The 12,871-nt window shown below is 35.2% G+C and overlaps 1 protein-coding gene and 1 pseudogene across 1 annotated transcript; one reads left to right on the top strand and one right to left on the bottom strand.

Moving 5' to 3' along the window:
* Positions 1-2,481: 2,481 nt before the first annotated feature.
* On the bottom strand, positions 2,482-3,512 carry LOC107157130 (annotated as a pseudogene).
* Positions 3,513-10,094: 6,582 nt separating this feature from the next.
* LOC107135582 (olfactory receptor 52E2-like) lies at positions 10,095-11,039 on the top strand. The gene has a single exon (XM_015477539.1). It carries the CDS (start codon positions 10,095-10,097, stop codon positions 11,037-11,039), a length of 945 nt encoding a protein of 314 aa, XP_015333025.1.
* The last annotated feature ends 1,832 nt before the right edge of the window (positions 11,040-12,871 follow it).

Genomic DNA, 12,871 nt, shown 5'->3' with positions numbered 1-12,871 from the left:
GAATCCTGTTGTAGAAAATATGACCATATAATCATAATATAACATATATAACCCTGGAAACTTATGAACCTTAACTGTATGGAGAAGGAGAAGGAATGTTCCTCAACCACAGACTAGGACATCATCACATCACAGTTCTGTTACACATTGACACTGCATGTTTTCTTTTGATATACATGCAAAACCTAAATTGGACTTCAAATTGAGTATTTCAGTCCTGGAGGGGGATACAGGCTTTCTAGAAGACAGACACTTGAAACTCTAAAGGAAACAAGAAGGTGGATCTTGTGGTCCTAAGTTAAATATGACAAAAAGGCTCTTTCAGAGTTTTTTTAAAGTGACCTCAAATCTGCTTAGAAAACATGTAGGGTCCACATAAAAATTCAAATATTCTACAGGCAGTAAAACATCACATCAAGATTATCTTCTTTAGTTGAAGCTTTAATTGCTAATTATTTATATTAAAGCTTCTATTTTAGAAAATATGAACATATGTCAGTGTAAAGAGAATATTATAATACATCTGCATGTGTCTATCACTCAGTGTTATGATTTGGATATGAGGTGTCCTTCTGAAGCTCCTGTGTTAATACAGGAATACTCAGAGGTGAAATGAATGGATTGTCATAACACTAACATAATCAGTCCAACCTAGCTTGAATGTACTCATTGGATGGTAACTACAGGCATGTGAGTAGTAGTTAGAGGAGGTGGGTTATTGGGGCATGCCTAGGAAGGATTCATGGGCCTCATGGCCCATTTCCCTTGTGCTCTATCTTTCTCATTGCCATGTTCTAAGCAATTTCCCTTCACACTGTCATCCCACCATAATGTTGTGTCTCACCTCGGGCCCAGAACACTGGAGTTGTCCCACCATGGACCAAATCTGAAACAAAGAGCCAAAATAAATTTTCCATCCTCTAAGTTGTTCTTCTCAAATATTTTGGTCACAGTGACTCAAAGCTGACTCTATCAAGTGATACAGAGTTTTGCTTCTGATTTTTTTTCCTCTATAATTTTCATTATTCCTAAATTGTTTGGACACATTACACACATTATATAATTCAATATGCAAAAACTTCAGTACCCTGAATATATGAATTTGAACATTTTTTCTGATAAGAAACCCTTAAACCTGTCAGTAAAAGATTATATATATATAATCTTATATATATATATATATATATATATATATATATATATATATACCCAATACCTTTATTTTATTTATTTATCTCTATGTGGTGCTGAGAATTAAAACCCAGTACCTCAAACATGCAAGACAAGCACTATATCACTGAGCCACAACTTCTGCCCCAGATTTCTTTCTTTTTTTGTAATATAGAACTGACATTCTGAAACTTTAATATAATGTGTTTCTTTTGATGGAATCAAACCTTTACCTGTATATTTATATCATTCTTTCATTTTGAACTTTCATAACTTCACCAATATATGCCTTGGTCAGAATATTTTCATATTGAAAAAAAATGTTTCTGACAGTTTCTCTTTTGTTTGTTTGTTTCCACTGTAAAGATACCCTTTATTCCAATTATGAGTCTCCAAATTATCTTACATATGAATTATTATCTTTCTAATTATTAAACATTCTATAACATTTCTTTTTAAACAATTCTGTTATTTTTTCTTGAAATGTTTATTATGTCATGTCAATTATTTGAACATATTTGTTTATTATTTGTGGTACTATCTTGCAGTTTCCCCCTTTTGCTCTCAATTCTGCCTTTTTACCTCATTTCATCTTTAAAGTGTATTTTCACAGAACTTTTGCTTTTATAAATTCATTTGGAACTGCCAAGTTTGTTGTTTTTTTCTACTGTTCTCTTTAGTGTGATGAATATATTTTCCAAGAATTTTTTTTTAACCATGGCTGTGAAGAGTTTGTTTTCATTATTTCTGTATTCTTTCTTCTATTTAGTTTAGCTAAATGTAATATTATATAAAAGCATTTTTTTTAATTTTTTTAATTTTTTATTGTTGGTTGTTCAAAACATTACAAATTTCTTGACATATCATATTCCACACTTTATTTTATTTATTTTTTAAGTTGAGAAACCATTTATTTCAGAGGAAAGAAAAAAATAGAGATTCAATTCTATAGCTCTATCCTTAGGGGCAAAAGAAACCTAGTAGCAGTCACCCTCTCATTGAGGTCATTCCCAAATCCAACACCCACTGGAGGCAGGAGGTGCGGAGGAGACAGCATAGCACCCACCACAGTTTCTACATACAGTGAGGACAGGAAAGCTACAGGAAGTACTGAACAAGGAGAAGAAAAGGGAAACGGACAGGAGAGAGGAAAGGAAAGGAGAAGGTCTGAACTTAGCAAGGTAAGTTAAAGTCCATGGTTCCTGAGGACTGGATGCACAGAGCAGAGAACGTCGCGGAGATTGGGTACCACGAAGGTTGTATCTTCATGCACAACCGCAGCTCAGAATTTCAGCCCCAACACATCCCACCTCAAGCTTTAAAAGGCTGAGTACCCCACGCGGGATCTGGAAACTGCTCCAGCTCATACCCGGCCATGTCTTATAGGGAATTCCGTGCAACTGCTGAAGCTTGGGACATCTCACTCTCATGCCCATAACCATTGCCCTCTCCAACAGTAAGGACCTGGGCTGTAGAGTGACACAAGGGGCCTCTATCCTTCCAGTAAGGTGAAGTGGAAGCTGTGGCAGCAGCAGCGCCTGAGATCGGCAACCTGTGTCTATGGTAGGGTAGAGATGAGGTGACAGGCCATGGCTGTGTTCTGAACGTGTGGCAGCTGGGACAAGGGTCTGCTTATTCGCAGAGGTAACTGCAGCCCTCACTGTCTCAGAGAACCCCGCAGCTCGGCAGCTCTTGTAGTATGCATACCCCGCTCCCTAAGCCTTGTAATACTGCCAATTCCGGTAGCTCATGGTGTAAAGCCTACGCACTGCTCCATAGGGCTCATTATATTCCTAGATCGAATCTGCCACGTTGCCCGAACGACTGGACACTCTTTGTACCAGTGTCCATCTTTCCTACAACGATAGCAGCAGCTCTGGTCTCCCATCCCTGGCGCAGTCCTAAGCCTGCTGGTGGACAACTGCACGTGTATTCGTTTGCCTTGGAACTCTGTGTTATCACGGCTCCTGGTGGCCTCCAATGCATCCTCTCCTTGCTCCATGTGTACAAAGGTATAATCTTTCACCATGTCACATTCAATGACTGTACCATACTCCTCAAACTTGGCCTGAAGCTCCTTGTCGGTGCAGGTGGGACTGAGGTTGCCCACAGGCAACTTTGTTGAGGTTTTTCTCTTATTTTTGCTGGATTCTACATTATCATTCACCCCAGGAAGCTTGTAGTGGTTCAGGTTGCATATGGCATCCTCAGCTGCAGTTTTGTGCTCAAAGCCATGTTTCTTAATGATGTCACATTCCAGCACCTTCTCATACTGTTCAAAGAATGAGCAGATCTTTTGCTCTATGACCTCGGTTTCGAATAAACAGCTTCACCATCTCCATACAGCGGCCCGGAAATCAGCAGGGCGTCTTCCTTGTGGTGTAGATGCTTCAGACAAAAATCTCAAAAGCTGTTTTTAGTTGTTGTTTTTTAGTTTCCTATTAAAGTTACATTTTTATGAAGTTGATTTGTTTAAGTTCTGCTGGAATCCTCTTTTTATTGTTTCAACCCATTTCTGTTTGCCCGTTGGTTGTGTACTGTAGCTTTGAATATTGAAGTTTATTTATTTTTCCCTGTTGATTTCTGAGTTAGGCACTGAGAATAGTGAACCACTGTTATAGTGATTTTTTTTTTTTTCAGTTTTAAGAACTATCTGGGCATTGGTAGTTTGAACATTTACATACTTGACCTCTTTCTTTAATGCAGGACTGTGCGGCTACCAGATACAACAAATAATACATGCCAAAACGTAAGAATTCTTTCTCTCTTTTTTGGGGGGGGAGATGGGGGGACTAGGAATTGAACCCAAGGTTGCTTAACCACTAAGTCACATCCCCAGAACTTTTTTTTTTTTTAAACAGAGTCCTGCAAAATTTCTTTGGGCCTTGCTAAGATGCTGAGCCTGGCCTTGAAGTTGCATTCTTCCTGCATCAGCCTCCTAAACCACTGGGATTACAGGCATGCACCACAATGCCTGGCCTCCAGTAAAGGATTCTTGATAACTGCTTTAGTGTTTCCATATTGTCACATGTAATTCTTGCTATATAGTTCAAATGGAAAAAAGTAGGTCTTGTCCTCAATTATTCAAATCTTTACCCCTACCCAACTACTAAAAGCATCTGTAGTGATAATACTAGTCCAGAGTCATAACTTAAAAAAAATGTATTGTAATCACAGATTCTAATCTTGCTCTGAACCAATTCACCTTTTTAACCACAGAGTTGTCTACAATTTTTCAGATCTTTATATCTTCCTTATCACATTCTGGTAACTATAATTTCATTCATGGAGCAATTGTGCTAGGTTATCCTATGTTTTGGATATAATCTTAGATTCTGGGGACTAGGTAGTGACTAAAAAGAACAAATTCTTTGCACTCATAATCTCAATGTTTTCATAAGATAAAAAAAAATACACAATAAAATTTCAGTGCAGACTCTCAGCCTATTTACCAAACTACTGTTTATAAAATATGCTATTATGTATATAGTTTTACATATGTATATATGAGGTAGACATTACAATACCATGTCATTTTTTGTGGAAACCGAATACTGCCATGTCAAGTCATGAACTAGAAAAGTCTTAGGAAGAACTTGCCTTGGTTGAGAAGTTTTCAGTAATCTAATAAAGTATAGCCAGAGCCAAAGAATGCTGAGCAATGAACTTCCTTGGTGGGTCTTCATCACCATAAAAATATGTAAATATGATTACTTATGAACACACTACTGACAATGAAAATGATCATGTTTTTACCTTCCTAAAACTCCCAGAATTTTTCTATACAACTTCATTATTTTTCAAAAAAAGTTGTAGCTTATATAAAAAACGGTCTCCATAAATATCTTCAAAGAAGTCTGAATCCTACATGCTTGTGCAAATAGGCGTATTTCATACAATTTACAAAGAAGTGAACATCTAGGGGGAAAATGAGATTATGGAAATTCAAGTTCAAGAACGGGCTTTAGAAGTCTATGATTGAGATTCATAAACCATACCCACAGGGAGCTGACAAATTTTTAGATTAGTAGTGAAGTTAGTATTTTAGCATATAAGGCAGGGATGGTGATATAAACTTGGAAATCATCGGCACATAAATGCCATTTGTAGCCCCAGGGATATATGGAACCATTGAAAGAAACTCCATAAATAGGCGAAAGATAAAAGCAGAACAGAGAAACATTTTAGTTATTTTGGAAACCTAACATAATCTTAACCTGGTCTTTGAAAATGGCCTTACAATCAACTTTGTTTCCAAATTTAACATTCTTTATCAAGTCTCTACAGAGGACATCAAATTACAAATCACCAAAAACACTGGTTCCTATTGGGTTGAACTTTGCCTTTTTTGCAGTGGTCAATAAGGTTCTAAATGGCCTAGCCTGTGCTCTCTCTAACCTCCTCTGAGGACACTCTTTCTGTTGGCTTGCCATGTTCAACTGTCCCACCTTTTTCACTTCCCTGAACTCTTAGCTAGGAATTTTTCCCCAGGGATGCCGTACCTCATATTTGTGATAGTTCTTTTTTTGCAATTTTCTTCCTCAGTTCTTCAAAGAGTTGATTTATTCTTATCATTTAGGTCTCAATTTAAGTATCATCTCCTCACAGAGGTCTCCCCTGGCCATTGTCACTATGTTCCTTCTACTTTTGGTCAGTCTGTATCACCTCAATCTCTTCTATCAAAGAAATTTCTGTTTCCTGAAATATTATATAATCATTTTTATTGCTGATTTTTTGATTACGTCAAATATTTCTAACACCTCAGATCTTATTTGTATGTTTATTATATCCCCAGTCCCAAGAATATTACTTAGTACCTGTATACCAGTTATATAAATAATTGAAGAGTATGAAAGATTTCCATGTATATGGTGGTACAGTGAGAGATCATAAAATTTTCTCTGCATATTTCTTTGCAGGATAATACTCAGACCAGTAGATTCTAGATCTTTTTTTTTTCTTTTTATCTTTTTCTATTATGTTCCTATTAAACTGGCATAAAGAACTGATCTTCACAGTTTTCCCTAATAAGGGGATCAAAAAGAGAAAAAACCAAACCACAATTATACCCAGGAAGTGGACAATGGTTAAGTGAATTATTGAATATAATTTTAATAATGTATTTTGTGAAATTTGGAATGATAACTATGAAAACTATAGCATTACCAGAGATTTTATTGCATTACATTTCTCATAGAATTATGTGTACTCAATAAAGTAAAAATTATTATGTGAAGCTCATCTGAACATACATTTCAAGGAATTTACTGGAAGAAGCATATTTCTAAATATTTTTGACCAATTGATATATCCCCAATGAAATGAGTTTTATAGTGAAATGGATTTCATAGAAGAAATTATCTCTTTTATATTCCCTTTGTCAATTTTTTAATTTAAAAAATGTGGAAGAGAGAAATTCCAATGATTGTTGCTATCCTCCACTCAAAATCTCTACTGTGGTGGATGATGGGCTCCACAGAGAGTTCATGCTCCTCAGGGTCACTTTTTCTCCTGTGGTAAACTGTAATTTTCCATCTATTAATGTAACTAGATTATCTGGGGGAAAAAAACATATTAAGACAGAGCTGTAGTTTCTGGTGATACAAGAGAGGTAGGGTCAAGAATTTCAGCCTCTCCGTTCATTAGAAAAGCAGAGAAGGAAGCCCTTGGTGCTTCATCAAGACCAAAGGAATCAGAAAAATAGATTGAAATTGGAGAATTAAAGTGATTGTTCCAGGAGAATAAGGGAAGAGAAAATGAGAAGGAGATGATTACTGCCTTATATAAAGCATGTCATATTCTTTAAAATTATATCTTTTTTATTTCTATGAATTCAAGGTCTATATCAACTATCATATTTCTTCAATCACCAGACCTTGTTCAGGATCTTCCTTTTCTTCATTAGCTTTAGATATTAGATTGGATTTTGATATCTAATCTTGCCTCCAGGAAAGACATGCCACACAGTTGAGCTTTTCTAAGGCTAAGTAGTTCTCAGTTAAAACAGGAGATCTAACAGTTTTTGCCCTGATCCTTTGTTTTGTCATCGTGTTGGGCAAAGGACACACACTTGTATTTGATATGCACAAAATGGTCAAGGGTAAGCCAAGTTGTTTAAGGTGTCCATCAAGGAGCTGAAAGTGAGCAACTGCAGAGTATGAAACAGAAAGAAATCCCTGGGAGGAGAGAGAGAATAACTATGTTTACTCATTTTCTCTCCTGTTTGTCCAAGATTGCTACTGGCATATGCCAATAGGCTCCAGGGTTCCTGACTCCTTCACTCTGTTTTACCCAACTGAAAAAATTCTAATTCCATCTGAATTTCTAATTCAGACCTAACTAAGTCTTAAGAAGAAAATGAAAAGTAATTTAGCAAATACATTTATTATAAAGTTTGAGATTGGAATTAGGGTAGAAATATAGACATATTCTCCTATTGTCCAATGTGAAAAGGGTCTATTCCTTTGAACTTGATTTACTGATTAAAAAAGAGAGCTCTTCTGAAAAGCAAATTTAATGGCACAATCATGGCTATACTTTACCTGTTCTTTACATACTACCATCTACTTCTTCAACTTCTATTTTATTTGCTAAAGTAAAGCCATTATTCAAAATAAATCTTGCACCACATTTATTGAGTCAATTTCCAGTTTCATTACCAAATTATTTTATATTTCCTTTGTTTAAAAAACTGTCGTCTTATTCATTTTTAAAATGAGGAAATTTAAAAAATTTTTTAAAAAGTCCCTGCCTATATTCAAGGACTACCAACTTCAAAATTGATTGAAAAATTTAGGTCTAGTTTTTCTTCCTAGTCATTCTTTGGGCTCTAGGACCATTGACTCTTTTAGATTCTTTGACCCACCCCTGAACTAGAAGTTGAAGAGGACAGATCTGAGAAGTTTGCAACCTAACAGAGATGAACTATTTTGTTCAGCCACCTATCTGGTTATACTAAAATAACACTGATAAAAATTGTAGTTCTTCTTTTTGTAGTCTTTTTACTTCCTATATCTACAGCTGTCTATTTTTGCTCTGATTTGTATGTCTCTAAGGATACAATGTGCCCTGATTTTGTTTGTGTATCTAATCTGTAAGTTATTGGTGGGACTTCAGAACATAGTAAAATTGCACTTTATATTGTTAAGTTCTAGTGTCTACTGTAGCCCTTAGAACATTGCAATTAAAATTTTTTGTTAGCTGGGAAAGAAGAAGAAAAGAGGAGCTTGTCAGAGAACAAATGGGATATTAATTAAAAGTGATTATAACTTGGCTCAAAAATAATTACCTGCCATAAAAGTACAGCTCATTTTCTATTTAGTTTGAGGAGACAAATGCAGAGTATCCTGGTTTAGAAACTTTTGGTCTTACATTTGTAGCTCATTCCTTTGGTAAAAAGTCTAGATCATTTTCAATCAAAATTATTTATTTTTATTTTTATAATTGTGGCAAGGGGAATTGAGGAAAAAAATCTTCTATTCCCTTAAGTCTTTTATAAATTGGCAATATTTTATTTCTATATCTTTTGGTACGCAACTTACAAAATTCTGCCACGAGATTTGTTTAAAATGTCTCAGATATTTCATTCTGGTTTGTAGTATTTCAGATATTTCATTTTACCTAGGTCTACACAAAGAATCTTTTTTAAGAAAACAAGGTAAGTATAATACACAGCAAATTTTTATTAATTAACTAATAATGTATCATGATGGTTTCAGCTACTCATTTTGTAACACACACACACACACACAAAAAAAAAACAAATGTGACAGGATCTCACACATAGAAGTTTTATAAAATTTGAGCTCATAGATATATCCAGTAGAATGGTAATTACCAGGGGTTGGGAGTTAGGAGGTATTAATCAAAGAATTCAAATATTTGGAAGATTTTAAAAAGGGAACTGCTATTACATGATTCTGTTGAACCAACATAGCAGAACTCAAACTTTCAATAAGTCATCTTAACTTAGAATTCATTTATTCAAAACTACTTTTAAATAACATGACAATGACATTATAGATTTAAGGGAACAGAAGATTTGTTCCTAAATTTCCCTTGCCACAATTACAATGTACTAATAAAGAATTTAAATTGAACATTATTTAGACTCTTTTACCAAAAGAAAGATATATAAAAGTAACACCTAAAGTTTCTAAACAAGGATACACTCTGTATCTGTCTCTTTGAACTAAATAGAATATCAGCCATACTCTTATGGCAGGTAATTATTTTTGAGCCAAGCTATAATCAGTCAAAATATCTATTTCAACACATAGTGACTACAGTTAATAACAATGTACTGAATTCTTGAAAATTGTTGAGAAATTTTTAGTGTTCTTATCACAAAAAAATATATTTAAGATAACTCATATGTTAAACATTTTATTGAACTATTCCTCAATGTATACATATTTCAAAACATCATAAGTATATAAATTTTCTATTTTCAGTCTTAAAAAATTCTTTAAAGAAGTGTACAAACTAACCTCTCTACATACACACAAAAGCTATTTTTTTTATTTTCTCAGTAGAGTTAATGATGTGTTCCAAATTTGAATTTTTTAAATATATATTTTCTCTTTATTTTAAAGGTCCAGAATGCTTCACAACAAAGATTAAGCCCCTTGTCTATGAAATCATTTGACTCATTCAAGTGGAATACATTTCTTAATCTATTGTATCCTGGGAACAACTTGTTCATATAACTTTAACTGCAATACTCACATGCAAATACCATTTTCTTCATATTGAATGTTAAAATCTAAAATTAGAGGTTGGGTCCTATTTGCTATTTGTTTGGGTGGTAAAAAATACGGTCAAGTATTCTGTGTAAGTTAATATGTAAGGACATCAGCATGTGAATGGACAGGTGTATATAAAAGAATCCAAATCACAGCTGAACACAGCCAGTGGCTTTCATCATGTCATTGTCAAATAACACCAGTTTCCATCCTGGTATCTTCCTTCTCCTTGGCATTCCAGGAATGGAATCAGTCCATACCTGGTTGTCAGTGCCCTTCTGCTTTGTTTACCTGAGTGCTCTCCTGGGCAATTTCTCTATTCTCTTTATTATCAAAACAGATTCCAACCTGCATGAGCCCATGTACCTCTTCCTGTGTATGCTCTCTGTGGCTGACCTGGTCATCTGCACCACAGCTATGCCTAAAATCCTCAGTATTTTTTGGTTCCATGACAGGGAGATCTATTTTGAAGCCTGCCTTGTACAAGTATTTCTCATTCATTCACACTGTAGTATGGCCTCAGGGTTTATCTTGGCCATGGCCTTTGACCTCTATGTGGCCATCTGCTATCCTCTGAAACATTCCACTATCCTGACACACAGAGTCATCAGGAACTTGGGGCTGGCTATTGTTATTCGAGGGGTTTTACTTTTCAGTCCTCAGCCATTCATGCTTCGGTGGCTTCCCTACTGCAGAACCAATATCATCCCTCACACTTACTGTGAATTCATGGCTCTGATCAAGCTTGCTTGTGCCGATACCAGGGTCTGCAGAATATACAGCCTGACTGCTGCCTTTCTCACAGGGGGCTTAGACTTCATATTAATCATATGCTCCTATGTTGTGATCCTTTACACAGTCTTCCGTCTTCCATCCAAGGTGGCTCGGCTCAAGACCCTGAGCACCTGTGGATCCCATGTGTGTGTCATCCTAGTAGCCTACACTCCAGCCTTCTTCTCCTTCCTCACACACAGGTTTGGGCACAATGTGGCTCCCCATATTCACATTTTGGTGGCCAATATCTACCTCCTTGTTCCACCCATGGTGAACCCAGTGATCTATGGCATAAGAACCAAAAGAATCAGAGAATGTGTCCTTCAGATTTTGACATCTCACAAAATCTAAAAGGCCAACTCTTCCTTTCACAAGTTTCCATGACTTAGGAAAACACAAAGATGTCACAACTACAACAACATCAGCCCTTTTTCTAGAAGTCTAATACCTACATCTTCTACTTGTAATGTTTGAAGTATTTGTTGTCATTTTTTATATTTTGTTCTCAATAAATTTTCTGGGAAGATATCTGACATAGGAGATTTATTTGTGATATATTTGTCTCATAGTATTCTCACTATTTTATGAGTTTGTTTGTTGCTATGTTTGCTTCCTCAAGACTCTGCTATTGTTCAATTTTATCAGCTTTATCAAGAGATGTTGTCCTTAACTTTTTTTCTAACATCTCTGAGAAGACTTCTATTTTTAGCTGTCAGTTAACAGTTTTGTCTACTTATTCTGTTGGAAAAGACTGAAACTTAATTTTATCCTTGAAATTGGGATGGTGCTAGTAAAATAAATACCTTCTGAACAAGGGGGTGAAGAAACTCTTACCATATCCTTTGCAGAGGCCTTCTTGAGTTTTTTAATGATGTGTTTTCTCTACCTAGGGTGAATTTTTTTAAATTTCTAAATAATATTTATTCTCAAAAATACTTCTGCAAAACACTTAAGAATATCCAAAATTGATGAATCATATTTTTTCTTCTTTTGTTTGTTCAACATGTTCTAGTTGATTCTCAGAGAATACCTGTAGCCTGTTCTCCCATCCCATGATGAGACTGATTACACCTATTTCCTCCTACTCTGTATTACAAAATTGTAAATCATGATTCTAGGTGTTCTTTACTGATACTGCTCATTCTTCTTTCTTTTGTGAAGTCTAATAACTGGAATTTGTATGGAGAATCTTGTAGGATAAGTCTTCGTGAGTAGGTGGTATGAAGATTACAGTTGCTTTACCATCTATCATATCCCTGTTGTTGACCAAAACAGCTTTGTATATAAGTCAGTAGTACATTTTGCCATGTTTTTCTATGAGTAGAATGCTCCTCTCAAACTGTGGTTTGAGAGAGGATCATGTGGTTACACAGTATCATGCCGCTTTTGCCCTTGAATTTTTAATTTCTTCTTCCTGAACAAGGTAAGACCTATGAAGGACTGCAGGTATGGAGTATCACAGAGATCTTTTCAGCTGATCCTCAGAAAATAACACACCCTTTTCCTTGCAAGGAAAGTGTTTACCTGATGTTCAGGTTTCTGGTTGTATAAACTTATTTTATCATACTCTATTTGACATTGTCTTGGTTACAATGGAATATAATTGTATACCTAAAATTTTAAGAGTGTCAGTAAAAATTAGAGTTTAAGACTCATGCCTTTCAGGCCACAGTGCTCAGTTGTGAGTTGTGAAACAAACTCTCACTGGCTGTCTTAATTTTTATCAAGATACATCTTGATAAAAGATCCATATCTCAGTTTCCTGAATCACAAATAGAAATATTAATATTTTGAAAATCACTGCTGACAGCTAATGTTTCCATTTCTAATTTTTGCTAACCAATATTACTATGCTCTAAAATGAAAGCAAAAGACAATGTATCCTCAGAATACTTTGCATCATGTGTCAATCTGTAGAATTAAAGGCAACAGAAATACTTTTGAAATCCTACAAGTGATTTGGTTCTATTTGCAGTTAATTTATCATGATCTTGATAAAATCTGAAATTTAGAAGAAATTATGGAGCAGTAATATTTAAATTACAAACTTCGGGCTTAAACTAAAAATAATTTGATCATTTAGGGGGCTGATTTTCATAAATTCTGATGGCAAATGATGAAGGACTTCTAGTGAACGTAGAGAAGACAAAGATTCAAAAAATGGAAAATCAATTCAGTTAGAA

Source organism: Marmota marmota, unplaced genomic scaffold (assembly GCF_001458135.2).
Source record: "Marmota marmota marmota unplaced genomic scaffold, marMar, whole genome shotgun sequence".
In the NCBI taxonomy this organism is placed as follows: domain Eukaryota; kingdom Metazoa; phylum Chordata; class Mammalia; order Rodentia; family Sciuridae; genus Marmota; species Marmota marmota.
This window is presented reverse-complemented; position numbering and strand designations above follow the sequence as displayed.

Excerpts from the sequence above, each read along its gene's own strand:
- LOC107135582 (XM_015477539.1), top strand. The coding sequence starts at position 10,095 with ATGTCATTGTCAAATAACACCAGTTTCCATCCTGGTATCTTCCTTCTC.